The sequence below is a fragment of the Bufo gargarizans genome, chromosome 2 (genome assembly GCF_014858855.1).
Source record: "Bufo gargarizans isolate SCDJY-AF-19 chromosome 2, ASM1485885v1, whole genome shotgun sequence".
Lineage (NCBI taxonomy): Eukaryota > Metazoa > Chordata > Amphibia > Anura > Bufonidae > Bufo > Bufo gargarizans.
Genome location: NC_058081.1, coordinates 483,194,861 through 483,217,350, shown reverse-complemented (window position 1 = coordinate 483,217,350; position 22,490 = coordinate 483,194,861). Strand labels below are relative to the sequence as shown.

General features: G+C 41.4%; 1 protein-coding gene across 1 annotated transcript in view; it reads right to left on the bottom strand.

Annotated features, from left to right (window-relative positions):
- The window catches only part of BICD1 (BICD cargo adaptor 1), a 194,057-nt gene that overhangs the window by 56,618 nt on the left and 114,949 nt on the right, over positions 1-22,490 (bottom strand). The window contains exons 2-4 of the mRNA XM_044277450.1: positions 18,026-18,054; positions 16,331-16,483; positions 9,201-9,635 (exon numbers count right to left, since the gene is read on the bottom strand). Of these exons, the coding sequence (XP_044133385.1) occupies positions 9,201-9,635; positions 16,331-16,483; positions 18,026-18,054 (617 nt within the window). The remainder of the gene's footprint in view (positions 1-9,200; positions 9,636-16,330; positions 16,484-18,025; positions 18,055-22,490) is intronic.

The window sequence follows — 22,490 nt, the reverse complement described above, 5'->3', positions numbered from 1 at the left end:
CAGATCACCTTGCAAAAAATAAGCTTTCACATAGCTTTGTAGGTGTAAATATAAAAAGTTATGGGTAACAGAATATGGTGATGCAGAGAAAAAAGTGTTTGCTTTAAAAAAAACCACTAAAAAAAATTTGAAATGTGGTATCACTCTGATTGTACTGACCAAGAAAATGAAGGTAACAGGTCAGTTTTTACCACATAGGGAATGCTGTAAAAACGAAACCCACACTACTATGGTGGAAATCCCTTTTTTTTTTATTCCAATCCATTTGGAATTTTTTTCCAGCTTCCCACTATATCATATGCAATATTAAATTATGCTATTAGAAAGCACAACTTGTCCTGCAATACAACACTTCCTCATGTGGCTATGTGAATGGAAAAATTAAAAAAGTTATGGCCCCGGGAAGACAGGGAGTAAAAAACTACAATGCAAAAATGGATACTGGCCCAGTTCTTAAGGACCCGTAATCTCTTCTGATATGTCTAATTTCATAACTAGTTGCATCATCCTTGTAATGTCAATTGGGGAACATTTATTATTATGACTCTATGATGTGCCATTCCTTTATTATTCCTGGTAGAAGTTAAGAATGAATTGGTAGACGTTTGCACTAAAGGTCCAGATGGGTGTTACCAGTTTGGCACGTCTGTCTGCACAGTTTGATATGATTACTTCTGGCAGTGTTATACTGTGCAAGGACCCACCCCCCCCCCACCCCAACTGGTAACCTTCATTGCAAACTGCTTGCAATCAATTCATAACGTCTGCATTACCCCAGTATATGGTACTTGTTGTGCAAAGTTATTTAATGTTATTTAGTATGTTAATGACTTATAATGTACCAGCATATCTATGTATGGATCAGTCAGAGTTAATAATAAGTTATGTGTTAGATTTAGATCTGCCCCTTGCTCAGTTAGTAATATGTTACCTGGGGAAGTGAGAGGAAGCTACATGTGCTCACTCAGAGAATTAGGCCTTTATCCCAGAGAACCACTATCTCTGAGAAATATATAGAGAGAAAAACATATCTACTAAATTATTGAAAGGGCTCACAGAGCTTTACGCCCCCGTCCCAAGGACAATAACCCTCCTAGGGACGTTATCCTCAGATTCCTGAATTTCCAGGATAAGGAAGCGATTTTAAAAGCAGCCAGAATCGCACCATCGATCCTCCTGGAGGAAGCCCCTATACAAATATACCAGGACTTATCTCCGTCTACTCTGCAGAAACAGAGATTTCTATGGCCTCTCACATCACTGCTTAAAGATAAAAAGATCCTATACAGATGGACCTTCCCATTTGGACTTTCTTTTCTGGTTGCTGGAAGAAGGATCACGATATCTTCCTTTTCTGATCTCTCAGAAGCATATGCAGCTCTGGACTCTCCTCCACTGAACATTCCAGACTGGGATAAAGTGCAGGATATTTCAGCTTTACCTCCTCTTCCTTTTCTCCAGCCCTGGGAGCTTACTACAACGCCGAAGAAACAGAGATCCAAGAAGTCTAAAGATTTAATAACGCCCAAGAAGACTCACTCCACCCAAGATGGTACCTGAGAGCTTTGTATTCATTCCAACAGTCTTCATCATAAAGGACATTATAACTAGTCCTATCCTCTACTTTGATCACTTCCCATGTGTATCTGGTAAAGATATATTTGGGGTTCACTTATCGTAATATGCATTGCTCCTCCCATCTTATTTTTCCATATATCTCTCATCTCATTTACCCCTCACCCATGTGCCTTCACTTACTGCCACTTCTGTTCTGTTAACTACTCCTTTAGCCCCCATTTTATGTTCTTTTGTTTCTATTCAACCTATTTATTTTCTCTCTTGCCTATTCCCTCCTCGATGCAGGTTACCTGTGAATTTAATTCACCTTCCCACTACTTACTTTTGGGTATTAACCATACGACTCCTCAATATGTTGTTATACCACCCATTGTGGTCTCAAGTTTTAGTTCTTTTTTCAATATGTTATAATGCTGGGTTTTTGCCTTTATCATGCTCTCTGCTTTTAGCTACATCTCCCGCCTTACTGAATCCAAGTCATGTCTGACTTAACCATAGTCTCATATAACGTAAAGGGTTTAAGATCTCCCGCTAAACGCAGTCAAATCTTCTCCCTTCTCTGGAAGGAAAAAAGTTCTGTGGTTTTCTTACAAGAAACCCACTTCAAGCAGAATAACTACCCGGATCTCTCATTCTCTAGATTCCCCATATGGTATCACTGTGGCGCAAATGGAGCGGCATCTGGGGGGGGGGGGTCAGCATTGGCTTCCGCGGAGGCACACCTTTCACTTACTTAAGCCATATTCAAGATTCTGAGGGTCGCTACATTATACTAAAGGGTAAAATTGGCCAAACGCTATACACTTTTGTCAACGCCTATGCAACTAATGCGGATCAACCTAGATGGATTGCTGACCTTCTTTCCCTAGTAGAGAAGCATAGTGAGGGTATATTAATCCTGGCGGGTGACTTGAACATGCCTTTTAACTCTCTGATAGACACGTCCTCGAAAAAATCTGCTCTGTCGTCTAGGGCAATCCACGCTACTCTGGCTAGATTGTTTAACCTAGGACTCACCGATGTCTGGAGATGCCTTAACCCTAATACTATTGATTATTCTTTTTTCTCTGCAGCCAACAATTCATATAGCAGAATTGACTACATTCTGATTTCAAATGATCATCTGCAACTTTGCTCCTCAGCGAAAATAGGGTCCATATCACTGTCAGATCATTCACCAATCTTCTGCTCCCTCCGCCCTCCTCAGGGACTGGGTAAGAAAACTGGTTGGAGGTTCAATGAGTCCGTCCTGGGCAATGCTACCCATAAAAACGAATAATGACCCTCCTAAGAGAATACTTTCTCATTAACCAAACGTCTGATACCTCTCCTAACACTCTGTGGGATGCCCACAAAGCCTATATAAGAGGCCAACTAATAAGTATTTGCTCATATCTGAGAAAGGAATCCGATAAGAAGATAAACTCCCTCCTCTCCAGAATTAACACTCTAGAGAAGACCCACAAAATATCCCTGCTCCAATTACATTTATCTGAACTACTGCTGCTTAAAACGGAGCTAAAAAATCTGTTAAATGAACGCTCTGCTAAATTCTTCTTAGCCTCCCAACAAAAAATCTTCGCCCACGGTGATAAAGCTACAAAATACCAAATACAGAGAATTAAGCGCAGAAAAATGGCAAGTTTTGTGCAAAATATAACTTCCCCGTTGGGCTCCCCATTTTTCAAAACTGAAGAAATCACAGAACAGTTCAAACTTTATTACGAATCCCTTTATAATCTTTCCTCCCCATCCCTCCCAAATCCTAAACTTGATAAAGTGCAAAATAACTCCTCATTTCTCAGCACACTAAATCTTCCAGCTCTTTCAGGTAGTCAACGTGACCAACTCGCTGCTCCCTTTACCATGCCTCCTGATATCCAGGAGGCACTAAAATCCTCTCCAATAGGAAAAAGCCCAGGCCCAGATGGTCTACCTCTGTCCTATTACAGAGCTTTTTCTGATATCTTATTTTCCCACCTTCTCCCAATTTGCAATAATGCCCTACTCAATACTCCTGTATCATCTGACATGTCTAGAGCCACAATAACGATCATCCCCAAACCTGGTAAAGACCCTTCATTATGTTCAAATTACCGCCCCATCTCTTTGCTTAACGCCGATTTAAAACTATTAGCTAAAATGTTAGCTATTAGATTACAAAAATTCCTCCCCTCACTAATCCATCCTGACCAGGTAGGAGTTGTTAAAGGGAGAGTGGGGAAAGACAATGTTATGAAAATACTGAACGCCTTATATTTCTCCTCCCTCAAAGGGACCCCTATAGTCCTCTTAGGTACTGATGCTGAGAAAGCTTTTGATAGAATAGATTGGTTGTTTATCAACCTCACGCTCTCTAAATTCAACATTCCGAAACAATTCTCTAATGCAGTCACAGCTATGTATCACTCTTCCTCGGCATCAGTATCAGTTAATGGCACTTTATCCCCTAGCTTTCGCATACAAAATGGCACTAGACAGGGATGCCCCCTTTCCCCCCTTATATTTGTATTAGTAATGGAAACGCTTCTACAAGCCCTGAGACAGCAGAAAGATATCATGGGACTTAGAGTTGGTGATCAGGAAATCAAACTGGCCGCCTTCGCTGATGATCTCTTGATTCTCACAACCAACCCGAAGAAATCCCTCCCATCCATCTTATCCCTGCTAGATTTATTTGGTTCCCTATCTAACTTTAAAGTAAATCCCGCCAAATCCCAACTCCTACATAGAGGCTTCCCCCCCTCGGCAATTAGGTCTCTCAAACTTAATTCGCCATTCAACTGGTCCACACAATTCCTAACATACTTAGGGGTGAAAATCTCCCCCAATACCGCGAACTTATACAAATTAAACTTTGTCCCACTTTTGCACTCTGTTATTGCCCAGATGGACTCATTGGACCTCCAATACCTCTCATGGTTTGGCAGAAATAATATGGTCTCGGCTTTTATTTTGCCCAGATTAACATATGTCATGCAGGCTCTCCCTATCAAATTACCAAAATCCTTTTTCAACAAATTTAACAAAGCAGTTTGCAAATTTGTTTGGAAAGGACGTCGATCTAGAATTTCCTTTGACACTCTCACTAAGCCCAAACACCTAGGAGGTATTAATCTCCCCGATCCTGAATTATATATGAAGGCCATACATCTAGCCAGAGTAGTGGACTGGATCAGAGCCCCCCCCCCCCATAAGATCTGGGTAAATATGGAAAGAAACTTTCTTTCCTCCTTCCCCAGAGCTATATTACTTGCTGGGAAACCCTTCCCCTTATACCACCAAATCCCGAACCCCTTGATAAGATGTACGGTAGCAGTTTGGGACTGGTTCTCCTCACACAACAAAGTACTAACCACTCCTTCACCACTTCTCACCCTTAAAGATATTATAGATTTGGCCCCCTTGGATTTGAAAGAGACAAGCCATCCCCAGATTAGACATCCTGGTTTACTTATCTAAGAGATTCTAAACGATGATGGTAATGTCCATCCCCTACCGTTTCTTTTTAAAGATCTGAAGGAATCTATGGCCCTCTCTTTTACACACAATTTTATCATATCTGAAGTGTCATCTATACTTAGTTCCTCCCCTTGCAACACCTGTCCTCATGGTTTGACACAACAATTGGGTCAAAACAAACACCCCAAAGACTCGTTTCATCCTTATACAAATGGATGAAGTCTCCCATATCATCTGCTAAACCAGCAATAGTCGGTACCTGGGAAAAGGACCTAGACCGCTTCCTGACACCTACAGAGATCAAATTAATGTTCTCTATACCCCACAAAATTTCTAGATGTGTCTGAATCTAAGAAAATGGATACAAAATCATGATGAGATGGTATAAAACGCCAGAAAATATTGCCTTATACTTCCCTAATGTTTCCAATGTTTGCTGGAGATGTAAAGCCTCCAAGGGCACTTTCTACCACATATGGTGGAGTTGTGGAGCCATTAAGGACTGGTGGTGCAATATAGTAAAAAGATGTAACCACATCTGCAACACCTCCCTTCAATGTTCCCCAGACCTGACCCTTCTTAGCTTAGGTTTAGATAAGGTTAGCAAAAAATACAGGTCACTGCTTCTCATACTTCTAGCCGTTGTCAGAATCCTAGTAGCATCTGCATGGCTATCTACTGAAGTTCCTGAGGAAGCCAAGTAGGTCCAAAAGGTCGACCAATTATACAGATTGGAAGAACTTTCCCACTGGGAAGCTCATACTCGTCCTGCTTTCTTAGAAATCTGGTCTCCATGGAAGAAATATAGAGGTTTCCTATAAGACCCCTCTTCCCCCCCTTCCCCCCCCATCTCATTTTCTCCCCTCTTGCCTACCCTTTACAGATAAAAGCATCCTTTGGATTTTTGTACTCTATTGATCTACATTGATAGATAAAATGTGTATTTAGTCTGGATTAAGCCCGCATTTAGGGTTTAAATTTTGTTAACCTTTTCTTTATGTTAATTTAGTGCTTTTTGTAAAACACTTTTGAGTGTTGTGCCTTATGGGTATGCTTTAATACCATATATCTTTATTTTTATGCCCAGTATGATTGTACTCTATTACTGCTGATATAAGCATGTTACTTGCTTGAAAATAAAAAATTGTTAATAAAAAAAGAAAATAAATACATTGTCAGGACTGCTGTGCATGAGTCCTCTCCATTATGTTAGCACAGCAGTCTGGACTTTGTATTTCAGTGCAGCTCTTAGTGCTGACAGCGGGGGAACCGGGTGGTAGGAAAATAAAAAATGGTGAACTGGACTCCTTATCTGTAGTACTACCCATGTATTACTGTAGATAATAGTCACGGTGATAGATTCCTGTTACAGGAAAATATTGCTCTCAGCCAGGACCTCAGCCTGATGACCACACAAATATGCCTTATAATTGGATATAGTGTATATTGATATCCAGTGGTATTCACCCATTCAGTGATATCAGTATGGCCATCAGCCATTTGGTCATTGTGTCCCTTGTTAGCATATCAAAGGCAGGAAGGGCACATTCTCGTGGCCAACAGATTGGGAAGATATTTGTAAGGGGTTTAACTGGGGTTTGTGATGAATACACAGTGGCTCAGTGATTAGCACTGTAGCCTTACAGCATTGGGAGTTCAAAAAGGGGTTCTTTACCATTTTTATATTGATGATCTGTCCTCTGGGTAAGTCATTAGCATCTGATCGGTGGGGTCCCAGGTGTCAGACTCCAGCTGATCAGTTGCTTGAGAAGGCAGCGGAGCACGCAGTAGCTCCACAGCCGTCTCGCAGCTTCCCGGAGACCAGTGACATCACGACTGTCTTGTGGCCTGGGTGCAGCCCTAGCCCCATTGAAGTGAATGGGGCTGAGCTACATCCAGGTCACATAACATAGTCATAACATAGTCAGTACTGCGAGCGCCGTTGCTTTCTCAAACCAATCAGATACTAATGACCTATCCAAAGGATAGATCATCAGTACGAAAAAGGTAAAGAACCCCTTTAAAGCAAAGACAACATCTGCATGGACTTATTCTCCCTGTTAGTGCTTATCTCCTATGGGTACTCCCTTTGCTGACCATGCTTTACAAGAAAAAGGTGCAAGTATGGCAGGACTTAACTTTTTGCAGTTTACAATTTTGCAGTGCTAGCTTGCTTATGCACCATAATATTACAACATGCCAGCTGAGCTTGGTGTGTGGTTTATTCATGTTTCCTGCATACATGGTATAATAAGGGCCAAAGACAGGCTATTGGTTATCTAACAAAAGGTTATATCTGCAAAAGCTCATTTGATTGATCCACATACCTACGTATCATGGCTATACCAACATGCTTGTATAAAATGATGTACTCTAAGCCATTTCGGGCTGAGCTCACAAGCTCAGATTTTCTGTGGATTCCACTCTATGCATTGTGCATTTATACGCTGCAGATATTAAATCTGCACCATGGGTCAATGTCCTCCAGATTTCAACACTTTTTTTAAAATTAAATCTCAGAAATATATAAAGAAATATTATCTGTGTCTCAGTAGATCAGCCATATTACTCATCCTCCTCATTACTATCCTATGTTTGACTATAAGACAACTGGCTGCAGCAGGAGCCTCCCCCCTCTGCCCTGTCTGCAGTAAAATAAAAAGATTGCTAAGTCCCAACTGTCCCGAATTTGGAGAGACTGTGCCTGATTTTTAAAGACAGTCCTGGCAAATACAGCCTGTCCTGAGCTGAAAATGGGGCTTTCGGTAACCCTGCCAATAAATGGAACGCTGAGGGCTCTTCAAACAGCTAAGCGGCAGAAGGGCTGGAAATTGGACCATAACGATCTGATACTGATGACCTACCCTGAGGAAAAGTAATTAATAAAGAAAAACTGGATATATATCTTGTTATGAGAGAATCAGCTGACAAGAAGGTAGAGGCTGGCCTTTTCAAAAAATGGGGGAGGAAACTGAAGGAGTCGTTGCCAGTGAAGGAAGTTTTGACGGGGTGGATGAGAGTTTGTAAGGCAGTGCCTTGTGAAAGGTGGAGAGAGTCACATTTCCGCCTCATGCATTCAGCGATTTATGCATTCAATATTCCAAGAAAGATCCCAAAAGAAGGCTATTCAACAAAGTGCCCGAAATGCGGTGCAGATCAGGCAGATTTGCTGTATTGTGTGTGGAAATGTGCATCTGTTCAGACTTTTTGGAAGTCAGTGTCTGATTGGATTAGGGGCACATGGGGGGAATCACTAGCCCACAGCCCTGGGACGTTACTTTTTCACATTTTTGAAGATACCGCTAAACCCAGGCTGATAGTTGATGTGGCCCTGCTGATATCTCTCCGTGGCCTTCTAAATTGTTGGCTCAAACCTAGCACCCCTCAAATTAGTGAGCTGGTTTCCCAGATGTCTCATTTTATGTATATAGACAAACTTGATACGGAGCATCAAAAAGAGAAAAAAAAAAAAAAAGGGATTCTTCCGTAAATGGCAGACCTTCATTGAAAAACATCTCCCACAGAGAGATATCGAGGTACTAATGACATCCTTCAGATATACAGAATGGTACTCAAAGGCGGTGTTGACTGGGAGCATTGGGGGATTATCGGGTGGTATCCGGGGGTCGTATCCGGTGTTATTACCCACGTAAATTAATTTCAGCTAATTCAGTTTGGTATATTATGAGAGGGGGGGAGTAGGAACAGACATCTTTTAGGGTGGGGTGGGAGGGCTAGGGAGTGAGGGAGGGGGGTTACTACTTACATGTACTTTTTCTTTCTAGACGTGTTTTGCACTGATTGCTCTACCTCGATGTATCTGCATTATGTCTATATTCTTATAATATGTGATGTATTCTTTACTCACCATTATGTGACGTGCAGTGAAAATGTCATGTAAGAGGATTTATATAAATAAAATAAAAAATATGTTTAAAAAAAAAGAAAAAGAAAAACTGGACAATCCCTAAAATGGCTGCATCTTCACAGACAATAGTACAATGAGCAGATTACTTCAATTTACTGTGAGAAGTCAGGAAAGAAGGGGATAAAGGGATCTGTATGTGACATTCCCTATGAACAATAATAATAATCATTGTGACATCACTGGGGTTGTGTTACATCACTGGGATCATAACTGTGCCGACCAAGAAACCTACCTGAATAAGCTGCTGTTTGAGTTTTTGCATTTCCGAAATATTCAACTCACTGAAAAGATCAGAAACAGGATGCAGTGACTCCCCTTTTCGAACTGCAGGAGTCCGATAGTCGCCATTCAGTTTTGCAATAGGGGGATGGATGTGTCCATTCATTTTGTCCTCATTATTGGATTCTCCATCCTCAGAGAATTTCAGTCCATCTACTGTAATATTAATGTGGTTATTATACATGCTGTCATTGATATTTATGTATTGGGAGAGTTCTTTTCTGAGATTAATTTTTTGTTCTCTTTCATTTTTTAAGGTGTCCAGGGCTTCTTCCAGCTGATGTTCAGCAATCTCCTTCAATCGAATTGCATCTTCCAGCTGACTGTTCAGCAGCACTGTATCCTCCTCAAATCGCTTAATCTCATGTTTCAAGCCTTCGTATTCCACCTGAATTGGTCAAAACAGAAAACCAAAAGTCACATTACAGAAATGAATGACATCATTGTTGTTCTGTGCCTACAGATAATTTTGACAGACTGCTTTTGATCTAGAGTACTGAGGCTTGTACTCCAAAACATCTCAGAATGAATAAATTGCCTTGTTGCTCTTAGCAACCAGTCATTGATCACTTTTTTTTGTCACCAATGCATTTAAAAAAATAAAAGCAGAATTCTGATTAGTTACCAAAGGCAACAAAGTCACTAGTCAAGTAAGCAATATGAAGAATGATACGACTAAGGACATCTGTCCGAAACGCGTCAACAACCACTTCGTGTGAAGTCCTGTTTGTATTTGGATTTATGTTACGTTCAATAAAGATGAAGTTTTTACTGAATATCATTCCAGTGCTGGATATTTTTCCTTTCTTCAGAAATATGAAGAAGTCTGAGGGTACATTTACACACAGTAGCTTTCATAAGATTTTTCATACAAACAAGTAATCATTACTTATGTAACAGTGCTATGGCTTCATGGCACACCACTACCAGAAGTGACATTATGTGTATGGGTACTCCCTCTGGCACCACTGGTAAGAAGTAACCACAAAGCTATATTATTATTTTATTCATTTATATAGTGTATACATGCTCCGCAGAGCTGAACAGAGATTAACTAGTATAGACACCAACAAATTTGGAAACCCTTTAAAAATCTGGCACATGTGATCATGCTCTTGACTAACAAGCACAGATTTTCCACCGTAAATTATGTAGGGGAAATAATTGACATTACCAAACCACTGGAGTAATTAACTTAATGAGACATTTGTTCTTCACAAACAAAAACCTAAAAGGTTGAATGCAGAGAAGATGCAATCATGGTAATTACTTTTCAAACTTGGTTCATCTCTTGAGAAAATCCTCCCTCAACATGTATCTCTAAGATTCTTCTGGTCTCCTGGCTTCAGACTTTTTTTTTCACTTCATATCAGTAGGACCATTTGTTAAATGGAAATAATTGGATATCTCTTGAGAACTGAGTTTTCCTCTGAGACACAGATACTAGTTTTTGAGCGAAATTTGATATATCTGCTAATTAAACTCTTGTGTGTTATGAATGGCATCCAGCTGGCAAATATGTGCACATATATTAGACTAGGAATGTCTCGAAATGTTGACCTTGGTAATTCATGTTTTTAAAGGCCCTTTGACATAGGATTATGCCCAGACAATTATCAGGAAGAAACTGAACATTCTCAAAAATTGCCAGATCGTGGGCAGAGGTGATCTGTCAATCATCTCCTCTGTACAATTGCTACTATGATTGCTCGCCTCCATACAGATTCATTGTTTGCCATAAGCACCTGTGGAAGAATCTATGCTTACCTGCTTCATAACGTCGCCGTGCCTCTCTTCAGTGGTCTTCTGGTCTTTACCCTGTAAACATCTTGACAGGTGGGGTCATGTGTGCTGCTGCAGCCAATGACTGCCTTAGTGTTAACATGTTCCCAAAAGGTACACCACTGCTAGTTCATGTGCCGCTTAGGGACACGTCATCATTGAGGCCAGTCTTTGGCTGCAACGATGCACTTGACTGTGTCCTTGCAGAAGTTGACAGATTGATACTGGAAAACCAATGAAGAGAGCCAGGGAGCCAGAACAAAGTGGCAGGGAGCAGGTAAGTATGGTACAGCTAGCTGGGGTGCAAATAAAAAAAAACTCAGCTGGACAACCCTTTTAAAAAAAAGTACAGCATTTTTTAAAATTGTATTTTATTTTACATATTGCTAACTCACCACAAGTATTCTAGCAATGTAATTTGTTACACCCTAACTTACTTGCATACACACATTTTGAACCTTTTAATTATGGAAACCTGGTTATGTGACCTCAAGTTTGACCAGCAGCCCAGAGCTTGCTCTGATGTGTAGACAGGAACTCTGTCTCTCCTGTGTGACTCACTTTCTGTGAACTACAGAATAATATCATCACCTATCAAATCCCCAGCTGCGGCTCTCAGGCCCCTTTCCCCATTTTCCTCTGTGTATCCCGGTATTCTGTTGACAATATATTGTCTTCCTTATCTAAAGGACCAAGAGTGCAGATACACAGTAGGTAAATGTATACCTTGATTAGCTGCAGTTATATAAACCTCATGACTCTCGCCACCTGTCTATGCCATCGCTGTGTGCTGACTCTCCAGTGTAGTTCTATAGGATGTAGTTTTGTACTGGTCTCCCTGCCTCCTGCATGTAAAAGCTGACAGGGAAGAGGGAGATGACAGGACACAGGCAGCAGACAGGCTCAAGCTACATCACATAGGAATACACAGAGAGACTGCAGTGTGAGGGGACACTGATCTGTTTGGCTACCCTCAGAGCAGTGCAGTGTTGCGAGATTTATGCCCCTCTGTCTCTGCAAAGCCAGGCATGATGGGAAATGTAGAATTCATTAGGAAAACTATATCTGAGGGGAAGAAGTAATCAATATGGCTGCCAACCCACAAACTGCATCACAAGACATATACAACAGCCTCTATCTTATCTTATTCTTTAATAACGTCCTATATGGGCAAAGAAAAAAGTCCTGGAGTGCTTCTTTAAGGCAAAAAAACTCCATAATTACAATAGCAAAATAATATTTTCTTATTTCCAACCATATACAGTAAATGTATTCATAGGCTCCCATTCACCCAGTATATAGAGTCTCATGGTCAGTGTCCCAGGCAGTTAGTCAAAGCATTAGCTTACTTTCAGACATCTGTTCCCAGGAATAAATTACACATAACTAAAATTATTCATGTTGCTTACCAGTTTTGTTGCTCTTCTCTGTACTGTATTTGGGTAGATTTATCAAACGCGATGTAAAGAAAAACTGGCTTAATTGCCAATAGCAACAAATCAGATTCTACCATTCATTTTTCAGAGCACCTTTGGAAAATGAAAGGTGGAATCTGGTTGCTATGGCCAGTTTTGACAAAATCTCCCGTGACTCTTTTCATTGGCTCTACAAGTGTTTTCTCACCAATTACACACAGATCCTTTTGTTCTAGTAATTCCCATGCTGATTATTATTACCAAGATGCAAAACTTATTTGACAAGTGAATGCCCCATGAACACTCAGTATGTCTAGGTCAACTTGTAATTCAGAAGGTAGGTCAGAGTAATCAGAGGGACATTATCAGGGGCATAGCAAAAGGCTCATGGGCCCTGGAGCAAGAGTTCAGCTTGGGCCCCTCTTCCCTCGGTACTTTGTGGCAAGGGACAGGGAAACACTGTTGAAACACCCCTCCCCCCTCAATCCAAATTCTTGACCTAACCAGGGGTGTAACTTGACCAGCATGTACTTTCTATAATTCCAGTGTCCTATTACAGTTGCAAGAAAAAGTATGTGAACCCTTTGAAATTATATGGATTTCTGCAAAATTTGTCATAAAATGTGATCTGATCTTCATCTAAGTCACAACAATAGACAATCACAGTCTGCTTAAACTAATAACACACAAATAATTAAATGTTACCATGTATTTATTGAACACACCATGTAAATATTCACAGTGCAGGTGGAAAAAGTATGTGAACCCTTGGATTTAATAACTGGTTGAACTTCCTTTGGCAGCAATAACTTCAACCAAACGTTTCCTGTAGTTGCAGATCAGACGTGCACAACGGTCAGGAGTAATTCTTGACCATTCCTCTTTACGGAACTGTTTCAGTTCAGCAATATTAATTAGGATGTCTGGTGTGAATCGTTTTCTTGAGGTCATGCCACAGCATCTCAATTGGGTTGAGGTCAGGACTTTGACTGGGCTACTCGAAAAGGCGAACTTTTTTCTGTTTAAGCCATTCTGCTGTTGATTTACTTCTATGCGTTGGGTTGCTGTCCTGTTGCAACAATCATCTTCTGTTGAGCTTCAGCTGGTGGACAGATGGCCTTAAGATCTCTTGCAAAATGTCTTGATAAACTTGGGAATTCATTTTTCCTTCGTTGATAGGCCCTGACGCAGCAAAGCAGCCCCAAACCATGATGCCCCCACCACCATACTTCACAGTTGGGATGAGGTTTTGATGTTTATGTGCTGTGCCTCTTTTTCTCCACACATAGTGTTGTGTGTTTCTTCCAAACAACTCAACTTTGGTTTCATCTGTCCACAGAATATTTTGCCAGTACTGCTATTGGAACATCCAGATGCTCTTGTGCAAACTGTAAATGTTCAGCAATGTTTTTTTTGGACAGCAGTGGCTTCCTCTGTGGTATCCTCCCATGAAATCCATTCTTGTTTAGTGTTTTACGTATCGTAGATTTACTAACAGGGATGTTAGCATATGCCATAGACTTTTGTAAGTCTTTAGCTGACACTCTAGAATTATTCTTCACCTCATTGAGCAGTCTGTGCTTTGCTCTAGCAGTCATATTTACAAGACGACCACTCCTAGGGAGAGTAGCAGCAGTGCTCAACTTTCTCCATTTATAGACAATTTGTCTTACCGTTGACTGATGAACAGCAAGCCTTTTGGAGATACTTTTATAACCCTTTCCAGCTTTATGCAAGTCAACAATTCTTAATCGTAGGTCTTCTGAGAGCTCTATTGTGCGAGGCATCATTCACATCAGGCAATGCTTCTTGTGAAAAGCAAACCCAGAACTGGTGTGTGTTTTTTATAGGGCAGGGCAGCTGTAACCAACACCTCCAATCTCATCTCATTGATTGGGCTCCAGTTGGCTGACACCTCACTGCAATTAGCTCTTGGAGATGTGATTAGTCTAGGGGTTCACATACTTTTTCCACCTGCACTGTAAATGTTTACATGGTGTGTTCAAAATAAAACATGGTCACATTTAATTATTTGTGTGTTATTAGTTTAAGCAGACTGTGATTGTCTATTGTTGTGACTTAGATGAAGATCAGATCACATTTTATGACCAATTTGTGCAGAAATCCATATAATTCCAAAGGGTTCACATACTTTTTCTTGCAACTGTATATTGTCAAGTATTTATTTCATATAAGATATGAAATCATAAAAATTATGATTTCATATTTTTATGAAATCTGAAAAATGAAAAATTTAATTGGCGGACATATAAACGCCAGTTCTTTTATTGATGAGATCTAAAGTCAATTTGTGCAGCTAATGAAACAGGGTGCAATTAATTATATAAAATATAATTTATTACAAATAAATACACAAAAAGTGGCATACAAATTAATACAAGGACAATATCAAAATTGATCACAAGATGGTGCTCCACCGTTTACGCCAGGCTCACTTAATTTACTACACCAAGTACAATACAATGCTAAACTTTTTTTTAAATCAAATTAATAATGGGGTCTCAACTATATGCCAACTGGAGTGATTTATAATTACTGCAAATTAAATAAATGATACATTACCCCTGGCTTTGGGATAAAGAGCTTTTAGAAGGGACCCAGCTTTCCAAGATTTAGATCTGTCAGTTTCTTTTTGTGAGTCTCGGGTGTAGGGAGCTTTTTCTTAGGACTGGAAGTGGTGAAGATGTTCTGTGATCTGTGATGTCCTGTGGTACGTTCCTGACGTGTGAAGTGATGATGATCTGGTCTCCAAAACTGGATTAGATATTCTAATCCTTATCTATGTCCCTCCCCTCTTGGATAAGGGATTTCCAATTAGATAAGGTGGGTGTGACAAATGTTAATCATGGGGATGATGTCACTTAATTGGCATTCCTTAGAAACTTCTGCCCATCTACCACTTGATGGCACTGTTGTATCATATAACAATTTTAAATATTTTAAGAATTAACACATATATATGGCTTCATTACACAACTTAAACTTTGACCTCTCCCAACTTAAATCAATTAGGAGGGACTCTTCTTTGACACTTTAGAATAACTTTTCCAGACATCATGGATCTATCTTGACAGTTACCATACCATCTTATTAATGGTTAGATAAGATAACAAAATCTTTTAACTTTTCTCCTGGTTTGTGTACCCTAACTGTCTCAGCTATTGAGTGATGATGTTTGAAATAACATCAGCTCCTCTGAATGGATCCTATTTAGGAAAATTTAACTTAAACGCTCTCTATATCCCCTAAGATTATATATCCACTCAGTGAGATACATACAGTATAAAATATACATTAACAATATTTGGTTATAATACATCAATATCGCATAGTATATATGAATCATTAACAAGTTATAGATATGTGAATATATGAATAGATATCTATTCCACACCAGATGTGTTTTATGGATATCTTTCCTTATCGGATCATGGCTCAGCCATGAAACACCCATTGTTCCTCAGACAGGCATGTTTAGAGAAACCAGTACAGATAAATCCATGTCTCTAAACAATAATAAATAGTATAATGTTCTCTATATATTCACTTTTAACACTTTGAACTTGCCATGAACCCATCTTGTTTTTTTTTAGGTTCATGCTGATCACGTGCTGTTAAAGGCAATGATCATCCATATTGAATATAGTATCATCAGATACATTGTACACTTATGAAAATGCACAACAATATGGCACAAGGGTCTTTGGGCCAGTTCAGGCTCCTAGGTCCGGTAGCGACTGCTACCTCTGCACGCCCTATAGCTACGCCCCTGGACATTATATGAATCCTTAACATATCGGATTATGAGAAGTTTACTATAAGTTTGTATTATCGGAACACATTAGCAAGGCTGACAGCAGCATACCTGGTTTTGCTTTAAGGTGGACACTAGTTTCTGTAATGTGATGTTCTCTTCTTCCAGCTCTGTATAATCCTGGAGGAGTCTGGCTTCTCGGAACTTGTACTCTCGGATCTCTTCCTTCATCCTCATCCTCTGCAGCTCCAAAATTTCATTTGTCTACAGAAGCAAAAGGAAAAGTATTATGACATAGTGTATACAATAGCTGGTTAGAGGGCGAGATACATGAAACTACATATTTTGGTGATGCTTATCTCAGAGAAAGCAATAGGATGACACCAGATGGTGTCTGATAAAGTCTAGGACCGGCACTGGAGTCTAATGAAGTCACTGGTGTTAGCTGTTGCTACACAGTGATCTTGGCCGGGACATCATATGACCAAAAGTCACGGCCACTGAACTAAATAATAGGGGTTACCCCAAGACTCACAAGTTGCATAAATCATGACCCCACAATCACAAAAAAATCCATCAATGTTGGACTGCTATGAGTTGCAGGGCAACCCTATTTAGTTCAATGGCTGCATTACTGCAAAGCGATCCTTGTTTGCATGATGGGTGTTGCAGCCAAGATCAGTACTAAGCCACAGCCTTAAGCCTCATTCACACGTCAGTGTTTTGGTCAGTGATTTCCATCAGTGATTGTGAGCCAAAACCAGAACTGGAGCCTATACAGACATGAGGTATAAGGGAAAGATCTGCTCCTGTTTTGTGTTTAGATCTACAGACCACACCAAAAATCTTTATTATTATACTCTTATGATAATGGGAGTAACTGGGTGTTTCTGGGTGGTCCAATAAAAAAAAAAAATCAAACGTGACAAGTTATATAATCACACGTCATATCATATTGGCAACATCTTGCAGTCTCATAATTAGAACAAAGTGCATTTGGACTACAATCTAAGTAATCAATGTCCAAATACTGGACTCTAATGCTACTTTCACACTCGCGTTTTGGCTTTCTGTTTGTGAGATCCGTCAAGGGCTCTCACAAGCGGTCCAAAACGGATCAGTTTTGCCCTAATGCATTTTGAATGGAAAAGGATTCACTCAGAATGCATCAGTTTGCCTCCGATCAGTCTCCATTCCGCTTTGGAGGCGGACACCAAAATGCTGCCTGCAGCGTTTTGCTGTCCACTTGATGAAACTGAGCCAAATGGATTCGTTCTGACACACAATGTAAGTCAATGGGGACAGATCCGTTTTCTCTGACACATTCTGGCACATTAGAAAGCAGATCAGTCTCCCATTGACTTTCAATAGAGTTCATGACGGATCCGTCTTGGCTATGTTACAGATAATACAAACGGATCCGTTCATGACGGATGCATGCGGTTGTATTATTGTAACGGATTCGTTCATGACAGATGCATGCGATTGTAGTGATGTAACGGATCCGTTTTTGCAGATCCATGATGGATCCGCCTAAAAAGCGAGTGTGAAAGTAGCTTAATTTGAGCACGTACACCGAACATCTGGACCGATTATGTGATAGACATTTCCTAGAATTCTGGGAATATAAATATATATATTTGCTCACGCCACATATTTCTCAAACTCCTCCATCCATCTTCATTGTGTCCAAAATTAGAAGAAATACTCCCTTTTTCCTCACAAAAATAGTCAAGTCTGAGCACAATTACAGATGACCTTTAGAATGTACTCTAAGGCCCAGTTATTGTGTAATGAATAGAATACCTGATAAACAGCAAATAAGGATATGAATCCTATTGAAATGAGAAAGGTTCATCTATAAGATTAAAACATATGTCTCTTATACAGGTCCTTCTAAAAAAATTAGCATATTGTGATAAAGTTCATTATTTTCTGTAATGTACTGATAAACATTAGACTTTCATATATTTTAGATTCATTACACACAACTGAAGTAGTTCAAGCCTTTTATTGTTTTAATATTGATGATTTTGGCATACAGCTCATAAAAACCCAAAATTCCTATCTAAAAAAATTAGCATATCATGAAAAGGTTCTCTAAACGAGCTATTAACCTAATCATCTGAATCAACTAATTAACTCTAAACACCTGCAAAAGATTCCTGAGGCTTTTAAAAACTCCCAGCCTGGTTCATTACTCAAAACCGCAATCATGGGTAAGACTGCCGACCTGACTGCTGTCCAGAAGGCCATCATTGACACCCTCAAGCAAGAGGGTAAGACACAGAAAGAAATTTCTGAACGAATAGGCTGATCCCAGAGTGCTGTATCAAGGCACCTCAGTGGGAAGTCTGTGGGAAGGAAAAAGTGTGGCAGAAAACGCTGCACAACGAGAAGAGGTGACCGGACCCTGAGGAAGATTGTGGAGAAGGACCGATTCCAGACCTTGGGGGACCTGCGGAAGCAGTGGACTGAGTCTGGAGTAGAAACATCCAGAGCCACCGTGTACAGGTGTGTGCAGGAAATGGGCTACAGGTGCCGCATTCCCCAGGTCAAGCCACTTTTGAACCAGAAACAGCAGCAGAAGCGCCTGACCTGGGCTACAGAGAAGCAGCACTGGACTGTTGCTCAGTGTTCCAAAGTACTTTTTTCGTATGAAAGCAAATTTTGCATGTCATTCGGAAATCAAGGTGCCAGAGTCTGGAGGAAGACTGGGAAGAGGGAAATGCCAAAATGCCTGAAGTCCAGTGTCAAGTACCCACAGTCAGTGATGGTCTGGGGTGCCATGTCAGCTGCTGGTGTTGGTCCACTGTGTTTTATCAAGGGCAGGGTCAATGCAGCTAGCTATCAGGAGATTTTGGAGCACTTCATGCTTCCATCTGCTGACAGTGCCAAAACCACTGGTAAATGGTTTACTGACCATGGTATTACTGTGCTCAATTGGCCTGCCAACTCTCCTGACCTGAACCCCATAGAGAATCTGTGGGATATTGGGAAGAGAAAGTTGAGAGACGCAAGACCCAACACTCTGGATGAGCTTAAGGCCGCTATGGAAGCATCCTGGGCCTCCATAACACCTCAGCAGTGCCACAGGCTGATTGCCTCCATGCCACGCCGCATTGAAGCAGTCATTTCTGCAAAAGGATGCCCGACCAAGTATTGAGTACATAACTGAACATAATTATTTGAAGGTTGACTTTTTTGTATTAAAAACACTTTTCTTTTATTGGTCGGATGAAATATGCTAATTTTTTGAGATAGGAAATTTGGGTTTTCATGAGCTGTATGCCAAAATCATCAATATTAAAACAATAAAAGGCTTGAACTACTTCAGTTGGTGTGTAATGAATCTAAAATATATGAAAGTCTAATGTTTATCAGTACATTACAGAAAATAATGAACTTTATCACAATATGCTAATTTTTTTAGAAGGACCTGTATATATAAATATAAAAATGAGTTTCAGTCTGTCTGGACGTTCTTTATGCACGACCAAACGACTAGACCGATCTTCACCAAATTTGGCACACAGGTACATTAGGTGCCCGGGAAGGTTTTAGACTGAGTCTAAGCTCTCCTGAGATATTCCCAAAAAATGACCTACATTAGCCAATAGAAGCCAGCAAGCCTTTCACTTAAATCCAAACTGCCATTTACACGGTCACATGTCCCTTATTAGCTAATAGAAGCTCGCAGGTTCTACTCCAGGTTTCCATAATAACTGATTACAGGTTTTAGCAGTTCGCAGGTCCTTAAATATTTAGTCATATGACGTATGACCGCACAACTACACTGCTACATGCATGGGGGGCAGAGGCCACTATTAAATGGACAGACTCTGTGGAGTTCACTGTTAAAGGGGCAGGCACTGCGGAGGTCACTGTTAAAAGGGCAGGCACTGCGGAGGTCACTGTTAAAGAAGCGGGCACTGTGGAAGTCACTGTTAAAGGGGTGGATACTGTGGAGGTCACTGTTAAAGGGGCGGCCACTATAAAGGTCAATGTTAAAGGGTGGTCAATATTAAAGGGGTGGGCACTGTGGAGGTCACTGTTAAAGGGGTGGTCATTTTTAAAGGGGCAGGCACTGAGGAGGTCACTGTTAAAGGGGCAGGTACTGTGAAGGTCACTGTTAAAGGGGCAGGCACTCTAAAGGTCACTGTTAAAGAGGAGGGCACTGTGGAGGTCACTGTTAAAAGGGCGGGCACTATTAAAGGGATGGGCAATGTGGAGATCACTGTTAAAGGGGCGTTCACTGTTAAAATGGCAGGCATAGTGGAGGTCACTGTTAAAAGGGCGGACACTGTGGAGGTCACTATTAAAGGGGTAGGCACTGTGGAGGTCACTGTTAAAGGGCGGACACTGTGGAGGTCACTGTTAAAGAGGTGGGCACTGTGGAGGTTTCTGTTGAAGGGACGGGCACTATTATAGGGGTGTCCACTATGAAGGTCACTGTTAAAGGGGTGGCCAATATTAAAGGAGCGGGCACTGTAGAGGTCATTGTTAAAGGGGTGGGCACTCTAGAGGTCACTGTTAAAGGGGTGGGCACTGTAAAGGTCACTGTTAAAGAGGCGTCCACTATGAAGGTTACTGTTAAAGGGATGGTCAATGTTAAAGGGGTGGGCACTGTGGAGGTCATTGTTAAAGGGGCAGGCAGTTTGGAGGTCAATGTTAAAGGGGCAGGCACTGTGGAGGTCATTGTTAAAGGGGCGGGTACTGTAGAGGTCACTGTTAAAGGGGTGTCCACTATGAAGGTCACTGTTTAAGGGGCAGGCACAGTGGAGGTCATTGTTAAAGGGTTGGGTTCTGTAGAGGTCACTGTTAAAGGGGCACCCACTATGAAGGTCACTGTTAAAGGGGCGGGCACTGTGGAGGTCATTGTTAAAGGGGTGGGCACTCTGGAGGTCAATGTTAAAAGGGCGGGCACTGTGGAGGTCATTGTTAAAGGGGCAGGCACTGTGAAGGTCACTGTTAACCCCTTAAGGACACATGACGTATCGGTACGGCATGTTTCCCGAGTCCTTAAGGACACATGACGTACCGGTACGTCATGTGTTGTTCCGATCACTGCCGTGCAGCCGGCTGTGATCGGAACAAGGTGCCTGCTCAAATCATTGAGCAGGCACCTCGGCTAAATGCGCGGGGGGGGTCCCGTGACCCCCCCATGTCCGCGATCGCAACAAACCGCAGGTCAATTCAGACCTGCGGTTTGTTGCGCTTTCTGCAGTTTCTGATCGCTGCGGTCCCTGACCGCGGCGATCAGAAACTTTAGTGTGGCGAAAATATATATTTATCACCCCCCCTGCACCTCTGAATGATTTTAGCCCGGTGGGAGGTGCAGGGGGGGTGTTGCGGGCGGTGGGGGCGGTGCGGGAGGCGGGCGGTGCGGCAGGCGGGATCGCGATCCCCCGCCCGCCTCCTATTGCGTAATCGTTGGTGTAGAGTGGGTATACCAGGGTGCCAGCACATTGCTGGCACCCTGGTATAAACGGCTGACATCGGTGATGCGATGTCAGCCGTTTAACCCTTTCCATACAGCGGTCCGTACGGACCGCTGTATGGAAAAAGTTAACAGTAAGAGGGAGCTCCCTCCCTCTCCGATCGGGGGGCTGCAGTGCCTTTGCAGCCCCCCGATGGAGAGGGAGAGAGCCCCCAGACAGCCCCCCCAGAGCCCCGTCCTTACCCTTCCCCGTCTGCGCAGTTCTGACCATAACTGAGCAGACGGGGAAGGTTCCCATGGCAACAGGACGCCTCTCAGGCGTCCTGCTGTCCATGGTGCTGAACAGATCTGTGCTGAAAGCATAGATCTGTTCAGTGTAAGTAAAATATAGTACAGTGCAATATATATTGTACTGTACTGTATTATACAGACATCAGACCCACTGGATCTTCAAGAACCAAGTGGGTCTGGGTCAAAAAAAAAGTGAAAAAAGGTAAAAATCAAAAAACACATTTATCACTGATTAAAAATTAAAAAAATAAAATTCCCTACACATGTTTGGTATCGCCGCGTCCGTAACGACCTGATCTATAAAACGGTCATGTTACTTTACCCGAACGGTGAACGCCATAAAAATAAAAAATAAAAAACTATGATGAAATTGAAATTTTGTCCACCTTACTTCCCAAAAAAAGGTAATAAAAGTGATCAAAAAAGTCGCATGTACGCCAAAATTGTAACAATCAAACCGTCATCTCATCCCGCAAAAAATGAGACCCTACTTAAGATAATCGCCCAAAAACTGTAAAAACTATGGCTCTTAGACTATGG